Source organism: Phyllostomus discolor, chromosome 3 (genome assembly GCF_004126475.2).
Source record: "Phyllostomus discolor isolate MPI-MPIP mPhyDis1 chromosome 3, mPhyDis1.pri.v3, whole genome shotgun sequence".
Classification (NCBI taxonomy): Eukaryota; Metazoa; Chordata; class Mammalia; order Chiroptera; family Phyllostomidae; genus Phyllostomus; species Phyllostomus discolor.
The window spans coordinates 208,279,882-208,296,583 of record NC_040905.2 but is presented as its reverse complement, the minus strand read 5'-3'; the positions used below and the strand labels follow the sequence as shown (position 1 = coordinate 208,296,583).

At 51.0% G+C, this 16,702-nt stretch overlaps 1 protein-coding gene across 8 annotated transcripts in view; it reads right to left on the bottom strand.

Moving 5' to 3' along the window:
• RALGPS1 (Ral GEF with PH domain and SH3 binding motif 1) overlaps positions 1 to 16,702 on the bottom strand; it is a 233,187-nt gene that overhangs the window by 129,632 nt on the left and 86,853 nt on the right. For all 8 annotated transcript variants that reach the window (XR_004902354.1, XM_036022249.1, XM_028512846.2 and 5 more), the window contains 2 exons: positions 15,628 to 15,720; positions 2,045 to 2,171 (listed from right to left, as the gene is read on the bottom strand). Coding sequence is in view for 7 of the 8 variants with exons in the window: in XM_036022249.1 (XP_035878142.1) it covers positions 2,045 to 2,171; positions 15,628 to 15,720 (220 nt within the window). In the remaining variant the exon portion in view is untranslated. The remainder of the gene's footprint in view (positions 1 to 2,044; positions 2,172 to 15,627; positions 15,721 to 16,702) is intronic.

Below are 16,702 nucleotides of genomic sequence, written 5' to 3'. Positions count from 1 at the left end.
TCTATGAGAATCCTGAAAACCACAGAACAGTGCACTCCACACGGATAATACATGCATTACATCTCAGCAAGGCCACTTGAAAAAGACCACGCCCTTGGAAATTAAAAAACCACTATCTTAAATAATGCTTGGACAAAAGAAAAAGGGAAACCATAATTAGAGAACAATGAAAGAATATCAGTGAGAACACTAAACATTAAAGTGTGGAGGATATAGCAAAATCAGCAGTTAGAAGAAAATGTATACCCACTGTTTTCCAAACTAAAGTGCAAAAATAATATGTATAAAAAAGAACCAATAATTCAACCGAGTAATTAATAGAAAAAACAAAACAATTTAAGGGGAGCAGGAGAAGTGAATTATAAGACAAAAGCGGAAATGTCATCAAATTCAGGAAGCCATCTATTATAAATGCACCGTTATTTTATGTATCACTGAGAAAACTGCTGCCGATTAAGTAATGTCACATCGCCTTGTTGCCATGCATTGAAAGATGCGTCCCCGCGTCAGAGTGTTAAACCGTGGAGGGGAAAGCATGTGCTAGGCTGGTGGGATACAGTGAATTAGAAAGCAGAAGGACAATGTGACTGATAAACAAATACAATGTCCAATCCCCTAGAAAGACCAACTGACATACCTCTGGCAAAGCAAATTAAAGGAAGAGAAAAGAAAAATGCAGACTATTAGGAGTACAAAGCAAATATAACCATATGTAGTTTAGATTTTATGAGAATATCACAAAACTCTATGGTCAAAAAATTAAATGAGGAAAATTTCTATGCTAATCATTTTTAAGACTTGGATCAAATGGATAATTTTCTACTAAAAATAGATTTTCTGTGAAAAAATAGATTTCTAAATTGGTTTTAGGAGAATTAGAAAATCTAAATAAACAATGCTCATGGAAGAAAGTTAGAAGTTGTCAAAAATGTATCTCAACAAATTGCACTACATCCCTGGAAATGTTGGAGGTCACTTCTATAAGGCCTTAATTTCCCTTACTATGAATACTATTTTAGATCATAAAAAGGTAGAAATATTTTTCATAAAATTAGCATAACCCTGAAACCCAAACTATAAGAAGCATTTTTCACCTAGCAAATTGGCAAAGATGTAAAAAAAAAAAAAAAAGGAAAAGAAAAAGCACACGAAAGTCCAAAGTATTCATGCAAGTGGGAAAAACGGGTAATTTCATCCCCTTCCAATAAAAGTATAAGCTGTTACCACCTCTCTGGAGAGTATTTTAAAAATATGCATGAAAAGGCATAACATGCTGCTTACACTTGGACCCAGTAATAGCAATTCTAGGAATTTATTGTACGGTAATAATCCTAACAGTGTGCAGGAAGTGTCTGCAATAAGGATGTTCACGGCAAAATTTTAATAGCAAAATGTAGAAACAACTTAAATGTCAACATTGGAGAGCAGATTCCAGTGTGACGGGAGTGAGTCATAGTACAGAAACACAGGTGACACCACTAAGTGTCCACAACAGAATAAACACACATATTTTAAATGCACCCGAATGAATGAAAAGACACGAAGCAAAATAGGATTATCTGTAGGTGGGATAATAAATTATATTAACTTTACTCCCTTCTTAAGTCTTTATAATAAGTGTGTATTATTTTCTAATCAGAAGAATGAATCACCGTTATTAGAATTTTGTTGGTACAAATCTAAAACTTGTTGATAATGCCAGGAGAGCCAGAACAGAGGGGTTCGGGCCGGAGTCCCCTCCGTCTGGGAGATGGGGATGAACAGATAGGAGTCGTGACCCTTCCGGGCTGCAGGCTGGGAGACCTGGGACTCACAGGTCCCTTGTGTGAGGAGCAGGACCCCCCCGGTTCCGAGGCCCTCGTCAAGGTTCCTGTCCTTGGGAAGCAGCAACAGCCTGTTCAACCCAAGGATCCAACCAATTAATCACCTCCTTATCCTTGGCCCATGCAGCTCCCTGGGAATTTCTCAGTTAGAGACTGTAAAAACATCTTATTTGGCAGTGAACAGTTTTCTTAAAAAATAGCAAGTCGACTCAGACTCCTACCTAGGTAGGGGATACTGGGGACCATCTTCAGGCTTCGGATGTACTCCCGAGTCCGCTTGTAATTGTCTTCCTTGGACATCAGGTAGTCCAGCTTCTCGAAGGTGGTCTTGTCTTTTCGATTCAACAGCTGGGGTGAGAAGAACACACAGAGCATGGTGAGGGAGAAGGGAAATAAACCAGAAGAAGCTACAGAAAAAGGAGAACTGTGGGCGAAGACTAAAGGGGGACACCCCAATGGTGCGTCTGCGGTGGCCAAATCCCCAGCACAGAAGTGGTTTCGTGCAGAGGCGGGACGTTTCATGGCCTCAGTGTGCCGTTTTCCACAGACTCTCCCGCTTGGCAGACGTCCTCTGAAGCTACCGAGTCCACTGCTCTAACCAACGCCAGGATCCCCCGCATAGCACCTGCCTCCAGGACGGGTAGGCCCTGCGGCAGCGAGGAGCTCAGAGAGTAAAGCAAACTGTACAGTGTCCCAGACGCTGAGGTGCAATTTGTGACACCTCCAAGCAAATCGAGGGGTCACAGCTACCTCGGCCTCTGTACCTGAGTCCACAGCTACTCGCTTGCTCCTCCATGTCTCTGCCGCTGCTGGAGGCCGCAGGACATCTCCACGACTCACCTGTGTGCGCTGTGCACACAGCCAGGCCGCCTCTCCGGTCTAGGCTGCCCCCTCCAGACTCCCGGCAATTTAACAAGAGAAGCCAAGCTTGCCCTGGCTGGCGTGGCTCAGGGGACTGAGTGCCAGCCTACAAATCAAAGGGTCGTTGGTTTGATTCCCAGTCAGGGCACATGCCTGGGTCCCGGGCCAGGTCCCCAGTGGGAGGCACACAGCAGGCAACCACACACTGATGTTTCTCTCCCTCTCTTTCTCCTTTCCTTCCCCTCTCTCTAAAAATAAATAAATAAATTCTTTCTAAAAAATAAAATTAAAAAAGAAGCCAAGCTTTTAATCCACATGCAGTCATCTAAGTGATGACTTGGTTCAGAAGACACAGGGGGAGCAGCACCCACAGCCCAGAGATTAGAGAAGCAAGATCCTCGGTGACTGAGATTTCTGGTGTGCAGGGGAGGGTTCCGTGTGCATTGGAGGCCTTTTGGAAGGGAGGAATAGACGCCCGAATGCTGTGGTCACCCTGCATGTCCCAGGTCAAGGCCCAGGGCCAGGAAGGGGCAGTAAGTCTCCTTGAATAAAATGGCTCTGAGGAGAGGAATCTACGCTGGGAGAAGAGAGGACTGGCTGTGGCACAGCACATGGCTCCCCCCAGTTGAGCTTCCAGGACCCAGTGCCTCTGGGATTTTAGATCGATGGCTGAGCTCATGAGTATAAATGGAACAGGACCTTAGTCCTGGAGCACCTTCGGTCAAGCTTGGTGTTCAGACCCAATGGTCTGTGCAAGGACCTGGGCCAGCAGAGCTGCCACATTCGTCAGGCCGAGGTCGGCCAGTGTCCAACAGCCCCTGTCGAACAGCAGAGAGAAGTGGAACCATAACAGGGGAAGCCCAGCGCCAGGGGAAGCGGGCCTCGTGGACTGAAGCAACCCCTTGAGGTGACTGACTTTAGTACAAAGGCAGCTCAGTTCCCAAGACCTGGGTCTGCAAACCCCAGACTCAGGCCCGTAGCTGCACCAGGGAGCCTGCGTGGCCATGGGCAGGCCCTGCCCAATTCCTTAATCCCCAGACTCTGGAGCCACAGAAGATCCAGCTGTGTGACAGCCCAGCTGAGCCATGACAGTTTAAGGACTTCAAGGAGGACAGGGAGAAGAATAGGCTAAAAGGAAGGTCCTGGTGCTGAAGAAGTTAGACAGTGAACAGCAAGCTTTTTTTTTCTGACTGAGGACATACCAGGGTGGGGATGCCACACAGATGCTGGGGACAACGCTGCCTAACTGGCTTGCTAATTTGAGGCCGTTACTCATCACATTAACAGATGAACAGGAAATAACACCACCCCCATTTGCTGTTTGTAAAGCCCCACAGTGGAACAGCGCATCTGACCCTCGCACAACCCCGTGACACACATGGGGCCAAGACTATTGCCTCTATTTCAGGCCCGCAATCGCCTGTCTGAATACCCCGGGGGAACTCGGTTCACAGAGGGCGGAGATCTCTATGGCAGCAACATGGTAAGTAAAGAGAGACCAAGAACCCAGACAGATAATAAGTAAGCTATGGGTGGGGGAAGCGTCAAGGAAAGCCAAATGGAGAGAGGCATTTGAAATGGATACACATTCAAGGATGGGAGATGCACCAAATGAACAACACACACCCGGATCAGAACGAGATACTCTAGTTATGAACTGCCCCACTGTGAAGGCCAGCAGGCCCCTAGCACCCTGGACTGGGAGGTCACCTCTTTATTAACGCAACGTAGAACCACACTGAACTCTTTGGCAACCACCCGTGTTCATCCGGCAGCTGCACAAACCCCTGCGTAGTCCTCACGCTTCCTGCAGCTGAGCCGTCCTGGCGCCCGGTGCTCACACCGCTGGCCCTGGGGGCCCGGGTGGGAAACTGCCCGTGTCCCCTTCCACACTCGGCCCATCTGCCTAGCTTGTCAAGTGCCTCTGAGCATGGCACCACATCACCTGTGTCCTGACATAGATATGACCAGGCCACTACGAGGTTAGGGCCCACGGGGACGTCCCTGGAAATCTCTCTGCAGCGTGGACCTCCAATCAATAACTGGGGCTCTTGGGCAGAGCGGGCCAACCACAGGCAGTCACATTTGCATGCTTCCGAAATTGAAAACCAAGGTCTTCCAGTTCGCGCCTCCCTCTGTGAGCCTTGCCTCTGAAGACCTACTCCCAACCCACCCCCCCGCCCCACATAAACGCACGCACACGCCTTCAGAAGGGCTGGATCTGGTTAACTTCACTCATCTGCCCCACTCTGGGCCCGCAAATGAAATTCAGGGTCGCACCAGATTTTTCGATAATTATACATAGGATGACAGATGACATAAAAACTCACAACATCTATTTCCCAATCAGGTATTTGAAAACCACTTAAGAACTTCCTCTAGTAAAATAAAGGAATAAACCACATGCAGGGAGACACGGGACACAGGAAGCAGAGGACCCCATCCAGAAGCAGTGAGGGGAGCTGCTGGGACGACAGCTGAACTGCAGGCCTTGGGACTGCCTGGTCCACATCCCGGAAGAGACGCGTGCACAGAAAGAGAAGGTGCAGGGCCCTGGCTGGAGCAGCTCAGTGGATTGAGCACAGGCTGCGAACCAAAGTGTCACAGGTTCAATTCCCAGTCAGGGCACATGCCTGGGTTGCAGGCCATGACCCCCAGCAAACGCACATTGATGTTTCTCTCTCTCTCTCTTTCTCCCTCCCTTTCCTCTCTAAAGATAAATAAAATCTTAAAAAAAAAAAAAAGAGGGAAGGCACCACAGAAAACCTGATGGGACCACACACTTGTTGGAATATTTTTATTGTATGAGAGATATATTTATTAAATATATAGTTTAAAAATAAAGTAAATAATTTAAGAGCTTATATATAAAAATCTAGTAAAATACTATACAATACTTAAAACATAATATTAGAACACATATTATAAAATAAGATCGTGTACAATGTACAAAATATTTTGTGCATGTGTATGTATATGTATACACACACGCATGCACACACAGTGGACCCTTGGACAAGGCAGGTTTGAACTCCACAGGCCAGTTAAACTGTGTGGGTCAAGTTTTAAGAATCTGCGTAGAAGCCAAGCTGCACAATTCCAACCGGTGTTGTCCCAGAGTCAGCTGCGTGTGTGGGTGCACGTGCTTGTAGCACCCGGTAGATAGAAGGTTGCTAGAGTAAGAATTTTTTTTGTCTTATCATCACTCTTTATTTTCTTTTTTAAGTATATTTTATTGATTATGCTGTTACAGTTGTCTCGATTTCCCCCCTTCGCCTGCCTCTGCCCGGTACCCACTTCCCTCCTTAGTTCCTGTCCACAGGTCGTGCACGTTAAGTTCTTGGGCTTCTCCCTTTCCTAGACTGTTCTTAACATCCCCCTGTCCATTTTGCTCCTGCCAATTATGCTTCTTAATCCCTGCACCATTTCTCCCATTCTCCCTCCACCTGCTCCCTGCTGATACTCCTCCAAATGATCCCCATGCCTGTGATTCTGTTCCTGTTCTGGTTGTTTGCTTAGTTTGTTTTTGTTTTTTAGATTCAGTTGTTAATAAATAGCTTTGAGTTTGTTGTCATTTTAATGTTCATAGTTTTGATCTTCTTTTTCTTCTTAAATAAGTCCCTTTAACATCTCATGTAATAATGGCTTGGTGATGATGAATTCCTTTAGCTTTATCTTTTCTGGGAGAGGGTCCCCAACAAGTCAGACCCAAAGAGGCCCACACCAAGACACATCATAATTAAAATGCCAAAGGTTGAAGATAGAGAGTGAATATTAAAAGCAGCAAGAGAAAAGCAGAGAGTGACCTACAAAGGAGTTTCCACAAGACTGTCAGCTGATCTCTCAAAAGGAACTTTGCAGGCAAGAAGGGACTGGCAAGAAGTATTCAAAGCAATGAAAAGCAAGGACCTACAACCTAGATTACTCTATCCAGCAAAGCTACCATTTAGAATGGGAAGGGCAGATAAAGAATGGTTTTTGAAGGGAATTAGAAATTCCAGGGAAACAAAAACAGTATTCTATAAAGGACATGTCATTAATGGTTTACTGCCTGACTACAGAAAACCATATTTACGCATCCCTAACAATTAAAACACTAAACACCCATTTAACGAGTGACCGAACCGCAGTAACATGAGTGTGTTTGAAGAGTGAAGGAAGCTGGGGAAAACCAAACAACATCTATCATACAAAGGAGTCACTGAATACCATTTGAAGTAAACGGATCAAGAAATTTCAGCCAAAGCACACTGGTGGGCATGTGGCGGACACTACCAGCAGAACCAGCCCCTTCGCTGGTAAGTGGTGGGTGGCCTCCGGGAATGAATGGGGCACGGAGAGAGGAGTGTTTGTTGTTGCACTAAGCCTTTCAGCACCGAGTGCTTTTTAAAATTAATCATGCTGAAAAATTCTTTGGAGATTTAATTTTCTAAATACAGAGTGTGTTTATTTAAAAAAAAACAGCAGCATTTACTTATACATGTTTTAAAGTTTTATTACAAGTGGAGCTATAAACTAAAAACTTCCTAAGAATTGAGGGTCCTTTATATTTGAGAGTTTACAGGAAGCTTCAGGAAGAAACCTGTAGAAATATTAGACACACAAGAAAATGAGTTTTTTGCCTGCCTGAGTCAAACAGGTACTGAAAGCATTCAAGTCCGGGAAGAGGGGTGAGAGGCACGGCAGAGGGAGGAGAGGCCCCAGCTGCAGCAGGCAGGCGCACGTGCGGGGAGTGGAGACGGCTCCTTCCCCAGTACTCACGATGGCGGGGCCAGCTGTGCGGTTGCACCTGTGCCCCCCTCAGCTGCCGGCCCCCCGGAAGGCAGCGGCCGGCCGGCTGCACGCACTCCACCGTCCCCTGCACCTGCTATGGGTCCCGACGCCCAGGAAACACTGCCTGAATACTCGCTGAACAAAAGAGTGACAAAACTCATAACGATGACTTAAAAACCCAATTCCGTGGACAAATCTGAACACTTAAATGATTCTTGGATAAAAGGGGAAAAAGCTAAGATTATAAACTACTTACAAATCACAAATGATAAAAACACTGTATGTTAAACTGTGTGATTAGGCCAAAACTGTACATGGTTTTAAACTCTTTTCTAATTAAACAACTAAGAATATAAATCAACTAAACATTCAACTCAAGAGGCTAGAAAAATGAGAGGGCCATAAGAAATTGATTAATAGATAAGAGTGGACATTGTTCTGTTAGAAAACTAAATACGGAGGGTTGGGTGGGTGAGCTGGAATGGGAGTAGGGGGGAGAAAACTGTACTTGAACAATGATTAAAATAAAATTAAAAAAAAAAAGAAAACTAAATACCAAACCTATGGAAATGATAACTAAACTCAAGAACTAATTTTTATAAAATATCAATAGAACAGGTAAAAAACTTCTATAAATAGGGCAAAAAAGCAAAAATAGACAACACTGGGACTGAGAAAGGGGTTATAACCACATAGGTAAAGTAAACTAAAATTACAAGGTGAAAATCCATACTTGCATATTGATTTTAAATTACTTTCATGTTGCCAAGTGTCACCTGCGAGGGATAAACGGGACTCACAAATCGCAGGGTCAAAAGCCAGGTGGCTTGGTCAAATACCTGAAGAGCGCTGCTCTGGAAACTCCCTAGTCATGCTCCAAGAGCGTGCACGTGGCACTTGCGTGTGACTAATAACAAAGGCCCCTCCCCCCCCGCCTTTTTGGTAAACAGTTCGAATCTTTCTCCGTGGAGGAAAAAAGAGAAGTCCCTCCGGATCCTCTCTGTGAGGACTTCGGTATCTTGTCCCACTGCCTGGAGAGGGGAACATTTCTTGATGCACGGAAATGCTTTTCAGCGAAGAGCCTGCTGCTTCAAATATGCAAAACTGGCTCAAAATTCTCCTTTAATTCCAGTTCTGCTGTTGGTATGGAAAGAATGTTTAGTGCTGTGGCTAATCTATGGACCAATGGATTCAACAGACTGAGTGTGGAATGAGCAAGGAATGAAACTAGGGCACTTAAAAAAAGTAATTGTCACTTCTTTAAATACAAATGATCAGATTCTGAAAAATAAGCGCAAAGTCATTTATCTAATGTAAAATATTAGACACAATGGAGAATGTCATAAGTAACATAAGAAAAAAATGTGACTGCAATTTAGTAGGTGTCCTGGCTAGCTGTCCGTATTTGTCTTTGACCACAGTTGTTTTAAATTCTGTACAGATAGAAGTTAACTGGTAGAAAATGTTATAATGCAAATAATTCCTGTCCCTAGAAAGGCAGATTATCGCCCTGGGGTTACTGGCAAGTTTCGTACCCATTTAAAAAATGACTTCAATATTCCTTACCCGCCTAGAAGTACTCTGGGCTTTCTTCTGATACAATTGTACTACCTTATTGGTTCTCTCACTCATTCACGAGTTAAATAAAATCTTTGACAAGTATTCATTTTATATTTGCATGAACAGTGATTTTATGTTTTAAAAATATCCTTTTGCCCTGTCTGGTGTGGCTCAGCGGATTGAGTGCTGGCCTGCAAACCAAAGGGTCTCCAGTTCGATACCCAGTTAGGGCACATGACTGGGTTGTGGCCCAGGCCTCCAGTAGGGGGCGCGTGAGAGGCAACCACACATGGATGTTTCTCTCCCTTTCTTTCTCCCTCCCTTCTCCTCTAAAAAATAAAATCTTTAAAAATAAAAATATCCTTTAACAGATTCTATGCACATACACACAGATATTCACATGCATGCATACATACACACAGAACTTATGGGGCTGGGCAGGACCCGGAGGACAAGGAAGGCACAAGCAGCGGCCTGGAGGCAGGAACACAGAGACGCCCCAGGGACAGCAGCTGAGCAGCAAGGCAGGCATGTGCTGCTTTGGACGAGACCGCAAAGGCAGGAGAGAGCGGGAAACTCGTCGTTCGGCGAGGTACGTTTCTGAGGTGGCCCTCTGGATACCGTGCGCAAGCGATGACCATTTCGACGGCTGATTCTGTGTTTCCAGATGTGTCAGCTCAACGTGCAAACAGGGCGCCGATCACAAGCAGCTAAGCGTGAACAGCAAATAGTAATCGACGAGGGGGAAAGAGCGAGCTGACTGTGGCCGTGCTGGACCAGGCAATTCCTCTGGCCAACTCTTGCGTCCCTTCCGCACTCGGCCGGAGGCGCTGGGCGGCTGCTCTGCCGGCCGCAGCTGAAAGGTCTATGGTGTGTTTTTCGGGACCAGGAAGTAGGTGTGAAGTAGGTATGAAACATTCCGATGTCTGCGGCCACTGCCAACATGCCTCTACCGTGTCCTCGGGCCCTGCAAGGTGCGCACTGCCCGTGAGCTGTCACCCAGCGCCACGTTTCCCAACACACGTTCCTCTCAAAATGCCCACGGAGACACGCCGGGCCTCTCTCTCTCTTCCAAGCTCAGGATCTCCCCGCACTCCGTGGGGTCACTGAAGTCCAGGGCTAGAAGTCCCAGCGATGGTTAAAAACTGGCTGACAGAACACAGACAGCACTAAGCTGGCGGTGATGACATGACATGAAGTTCCGGTGATGGGTTAACAAGAGCGGCCTCAGAAGGGCTTCCAGAACATGCCACTCTGGAGGGGCGGCGAGCCCAGGCCTCCCAACCGAGGGGGGGCCAGGTAGGGGAGCCCCCAGAGGGCCTTGAATCGGGGAAGCGCGGACTGTTCAGCTCTGGGCCGGGGCGATCGCTCCAGCAGTGGTGTGGGGGAGGACTGCGGGGCACCCCGGGGGCGAGGAGACCGGCTGGAAGATGACGATGACATCGGGTCCTGGAGAAAAGGGCCTGGCTGGTGGGGATGGCAGCTCTGCCAGCATGGCCGAGAGCAGTCAGGAAGCGCTGGACACGGTAACAGTAACAGCGGCAGCAGAGCGGCAGCAGACACCTGTCGAGACCTGACTGGGTGCCAGGCGTCATTCTACACGTTTTTTCACACAGCTACTCCTTTCGTCCGCGCCATGAGAGGCAGGTCCAAGGCTGAGACGAGAAGTATGTTTCAAGGGTCCACACCCCTAATCTCCATGGGACACCGCTCCTTATTTCTTGGTCTGGGGTCCCCACACCAATTCAGGAATTCGGGACATGTGGTACTCAGACCCCACAGCAGCCACCTGAGATACAGGCCAGAGTGACAGCCTTTCAAAGGTGACCTCTTTTGTTCATGCTCCCCGGGGATGAAGAGAAGTTCTGTGATGGGGTGACACCTGAGGGCCGGCTGATCTCCGTGGAGAGCTGACTGCCAGCCCCCTAGGCCCGTGGGTCTGCAGCCTGGACCCCCCCACACTGGCCCACACACGCATCGGAACCCCCGCCCCAGCTGCAAAGGCCTTAGCAGTCCCGCCCGACTCTGCCCGCTGTGCTGTGCTGACTCTGAGAACGTTCTTTATTTCTAGCACGTACTGGCTTCCCTTCCTCAGCTCCTGGCTCGGCGTCCCTCCTCGGTTTTTAACGAGGTTGCGTTTTATCCAGCATTTATTTGTGTTTCTGTGCTTGCGGCACGCAGTTGGGAGGGAGGGGCCTTCCCCCATCAGCTCAGTCTGCCATGTTGCCTCCGAGTCCAAAACACAGTCCGCTGAGAGAGGCCTCTGGCGCTCGCTGTCACTTCCTGGAAACCCAAGTTGGATCTCAGACATGCCAGGCTGTGAGCTGTCGAAGGAACACGCAAGCCGAGGGCTGCGGGGCGGGCGTGGGAACGCGGGTCTAGGGCCCGGGAGAGAGGCCGGGGTGCGGGCCGAGGGGGCAGCCACCTCCGGGGCACGGAGGTGATGGCCGACGCTCTCCCAGCTGGGGACGTCCCCCAGGGGTGGGAAGGGGGCTGGTGAGGGTGGGAGCCAGGGCCAGAGCCTCCAGAGCACTCAGTGGGCGGGGGAGGAACAGAAGCCGGCGGGGAGGGGCCGGCCGACAGATGGCAGGCAGGGAACCGAGTCAAGTGAAAAGAGGTGTTTCCAGAGGAGGGTGAGGAACAGTGTCCGGTGCTGTGAGGACGTGAAGGAGGACGAGGGTGGCAGTGCCAGCGGAATTCACGGTTGGGAACTTCCGAGGAGTGTCTGGGGGAGGAACAACTGGAGGGCGCACACGCTGGTTTCCTCTACCCCCCATCTGCTCACCCCTCACCCAAGGCTCAGGAAAACCTGAACAGGCAGCCGCCGGGGCCTGTCACCACCTTCTCATCCACATCAGGGGGCTTACTGGGACACGTCCTGGATGGGAAACTCTAAAATCCAAAATACAAACACATCTGCCTTCCTAGGATATTTGCAAAGTAGCCGCTCTCAGAACTGCAGTGCGGTGACCATGTACCCCCAGGTGTCTGCGAGTGGGAGCCCCATTCTCCGAGAGCTCCCCTTCCAGGCTGCCACCCTGCAGGCCCGGCCTGCTCCCGTCCCAACGGCCGAGATGCCCTCCCAGCCAGAAACTTCGGTTTTCATTCTGCTACTGCAGATGAGTCAAAATCTCTAAATCTCTGGATCAATTCAGTAGGAAAGAGTGAATCACAACAGGAATGTGCACAGAGCTAGCTGTGCGTGTGTGCGTGTGTGCACATGTGCGCACGCGTGGGTGTGTGTGGATGAGTGTGGATGATGCGTAGCACATGGCTGTAATTACTGTTACGAGTGACTCACCCATTCTCCAGGAATTCCATCCCGCAGGTCACTCACGAATAAGTCAGCTTCCTACTGGGACCAGGTTAGGCCACTTCCCAGTTGCTCAGGCCCCCAACCTAGGAATCACCCTTCCCCCTCTCTTTTCCTCACCTCCAACATCCCACCCATCGCAGAACCTGCCGACTCCATCTTCAGAGCGCCCTCCCTGCCAGCGTGCTTTCCTCCACGCCCACTGCCACGCCCTCCACCCCAGCCGGCAGGGCCTCTCTCCTGCACTCGGCCCTAACCCCCTAACCAGGCCCCGTTTCCGCTTTGGCTTCTTCCAGAATCCCCCACTCAATTTGCTCCCACACAGTAGCAACAGTAATTAAAAAACAAAAAACAAAACCAGCTGTAAAGCACATCACGTTGGTCTCCTGTGTAAGCCCCTCTCCTACACTTAGACACAACGTGACTCCTCTCCCAGGCCATGAGCCCTCCGTGATCAGCCCCACCTCCCGCCCGCAGCCTCTGGTACCACCTCCTCCTGGTCCGTGCTCCCGCACCACCGGCCTTTGCGCTTCTGCCCACCGTGGGACTCTGCACTGGCCGGGCCCTCTGCCTGGAATGCTCACGCCCTCCTTTCAGCACGGCTCGCTCCTTTTGTCACTCAGGGGCCAGACAGGCCTTCCCCGGACACCCCGTCATTTCTATCACGTCCTCCTGTCTTAGCCTTCTGCTTCGTTTTAGTCCCATCTGACAGTTCGCTGTTCATTACTTCATGCATTCGACAAACACCGATTACTCCTTGTGCCAGCCAGACTCGGCATGTGTTTATTCTCGCTCAATAACATGTCTGTCTCCTCGGAGTAACATTAAAAAGCTCATGAAGACAGGGGCCTTGAGCATAGCCTTGGGCCTGGCGTGGAAGAGGCATTCAATAAATATTTGATCTGCAGGATGGATAAGTACACACAGTAATGTGGATACTCAGGAAATCAGAATTGGCTGATGCAGCTTCTAAGGTCTCGTGGCTCCGAGGCAGCCAGTACTCCAAAGTGGCCCTCGTGCTGGGATACATCAGATCCTGCCTGCATGCTCCCAGGCCAGCAGAAGCTGATTCCCTTCCTGTCTGTGCACCTAGCCAGCACTTAGTACGGGCCTACAGTGCGCAGGCCTATCCTTGGTGTCAATCTTGGTTCTGTCCCAGCTCACCCAGGTACTTGGTCATTAGCTGTAGGACAGGGGGGCCTGTCCAAGTGACCCTCATTGGGGGTCACCCATGGTGCAACCAAGTGGCAGGTCTCCTCCCACACCTGTTAAACTCACTCCGCTCCAAGTTTCCCAGCTACCCAGGGTTTCCGGGCAACCCCAGGAAGCCGGTCCTGCCCTGTCCCCAGGGCAGTGTACCGGCCACACTCCTCCAGACCCACTTCCCAAGCAGCGTGTGTGCCTGTGTCTCCACACTCTGCCCAGCCCGATCCCCACGCCGGGTTCCGTCACTGACAAGTCAGCTGGCACACTGGCCAAGAACATGGACTATGGGGTCCAGCAAGGCAAGGCTGCACCATGTCGGCTCTGGCACCCAGCAGGGACACAGGGAACAGTCAGACCCGACAGTGAGGAAGGCAGGCAGAAGGGGGGGCAGACCTGTAAATGAAGCCACAGAGCAGATGGGCTGTGTGTTGTGAAAGGACAGGGGCGGGGAGAACGGCGGGGCGCAATGCTACCACCAATTCCACAGAGCCGGGGTGGCCAGGAGGATGGGGAAAGGTGACGTGTTTGGCCCGTCCAGTTCCCAAGGGCTCTGTGCAAACCAGTGTCCTGGGACTAGCAGAGCAGGTGGGTGTGAGGGGGCTTGCAAGACTCCCCAGGGCCCCTCACCAACTCTAAACGTAGAGGGGTCATCAAGAGTCACGGCATCGCTGACAATAAGGTCTGTGCACCCTGAAATTCACAATTACAGTATTCCTCCGGGTCCGCACACCGCTCCCAGCGGCCCAAGAAATAATAACAGCATCTAAATGACGGAAAAATTCATCTGAAAAAAGCAGCTCCAGGCAACTGCTGGAAAGCCTCACGGCTCAGATGGAGCTGGGGAAGCACAGGGCTGGCGGCCACTGCAGAGGCCGGCGGCTTCCGAACCTGCTTTAGACCTCTGAAGTCACTGCTCGACCGAAACCCACCCAGAAGCACAGCGCATGAAACCGAGCCGAACAGCGCCGCTCTGGGGGAAACAGCGCCCCAGCCGTCCACCTGGCACCCTCCCCTTCTCCCCCCGCCCCTCCGGGCCCCCAGAGCACTGACGGAAAACCGCTGACCTAGGCCAGCCTGCCTGCGTACGTACACAGGGGAAACCAGTCCCCCGGTGTCGCGCTCTGAGCTGCACCTGAGCGCGAACCCAGTCTCCTGAGTCCAGCCTAACACTTCCCACTCGGCTTCGGAGAGCTACATCTATGGAGAGCCGTACTTGAGAGAAACAAGGCTCAAATCTGATCACCTGCAGCATAATCCCTAAGAAGTTTAAAAGCTCCCAAACGGGCCAAGCGTGGCACAGAGCCCAGCCCCACAGACGGGCAGAACGGAGCTGGGAAATGAGTTGCAGAGGCGCAGCTGACAATTCCGTCCAGTTTCCTCCAGTTCCGCGGGACAGAAACAGGCCTTGAAGGGCTGGGGCCGTGCGGCTGTGGGAGACCCTGCACCGGGCGGCCGGGAGGTGAATGCTAATGAGCTATGGAAAGAGCAATTACTTTCCCTGTGTCAGGCCCCGCGCCAAGCTCAGGAGGAGAAAGAGGTCTGAGATAGTTTTCAAGTATTTTTACAGCAGAAAAACTTTCCTACAGACTCAATTATATAACTCTCAGACTCCACCTCTGAGCTGAAATTAGCCATGGCCTTCAGGAAAAAAATCATTTTTCCTTACACGAGGGTCACAGGTTTCTCCGGAGAAACTCCTGGCTGCATGGCTAGCAACCCGCGGCAGCTGCAAACCATCAGCCCGGAGACCTTCCCGAGCGCGGTTCCGTGCCTGCCAGAGAGCGGTGCCAGCCAAGTGCCAGGCAGAAGTCGTGTCGCTGACCCGACCCCCACACAGGGCGCTGCAGGGTGTGGGAAGGCCCACTCTAGGAGGCTTCCGGACCGGTGCACTCCAGTGTCCCCGACCCCCTCACCCCAGAAAGGGGCTGAGGTCGCCGAAGGAGAGGGGAGCGCGTCGTGAACCCACAGTCGTCCGCTGTTGGGCGAGGGGCGGACAGCCAGAGAAAGCCTTCTGGGGCTGAAGGCGTGAGGGGCCTCCCTGACGAAATGACAGCCAACGATCAAGGCACAGACTTGGGAAGATCCACTTACGGCCCAGGTTTTTGTCAGCCTGAAGATGGGCGCACTCTGTAACGCTGACACCACAGACATGAGAGAATGAAGGTTGTTGAGTTCTAGAAGTTTCTGAAAAAAGAAAAGGAATAGATTATTTCGCTGCTATAAACAACAGAGCAAAAACACGCTCAAGTGTTACCAAATGTTGTCGTATTTATGAAATTCAATTGCGCTTAAAATACCTCACGTAGAAAACACAGCTCTGGGAAGCTCATAGAAACCGCATGCTCTTTCCCTCCCCGTCACACGGCCCCAAGGCGAGCCTGCGCCCACGGCATCTGCAGGACCTCGGGAGCTGCCTCGTCCGTCCGGCTGCCGCCGGGCGGAAACGCGGCTCAGCACGAGGCTTGATAACTAACACCCTCCTCGGCGCTGCCCCGACGGGCCGCGTAAACCGAAACCTCAGCTGCACCACCAAGACCGACTGGGACTCCCGCGCTGCCTTAACGCGGGAACGCGAGGGGCTAAGGACAGATGCCATCCGTCTGCACGAGCCCCTCGGCCGGCCGGCCGGCAGGACACAGCTCTGGCTTCCTGATCGCTCGGCCGTGCTCCTTCGAAGCGGACCCCGAACTAGTGTGGACACTGGGACTCGACCCGGTCTCAGACGAGTTCCTTGCCACGGAGGGCAACAGGAGGAGACACAGCCGAGAGGAAGAGCAGGAGAACGCGATCGCTCTGTCCCTGGTTTCACGCCGAGGGCACCTGCTGACAGGGCCGGGGCTCCACTCTTCATCCCGGGGGGTCAGCGACATTGGGGTCAGCAAGCAGGCTCCGCGGACCCAGAGATCGGGCTCCAGCCCCGGCCCCCAGTGCTCGGGTGTCCTTGGGCACGGGCCACTGCTTCTGAGCGCTGCTTCTGAGCCTTCGCATCCTCATCTTCAAACGAGGAAGGGAATCATGGCTCCCCTGGCTCCCTGGCACAGCTCACGTCAGCTGCCTAGACCCCTGCCTGACCCCGGGGCGGGCACTCAAGGTGACGTGGGCTGCTCACTCTGTGTTGGGAAGACTCGTCCCCCCAAATGTCCCCAGCACTCATCTTGGGTACGTC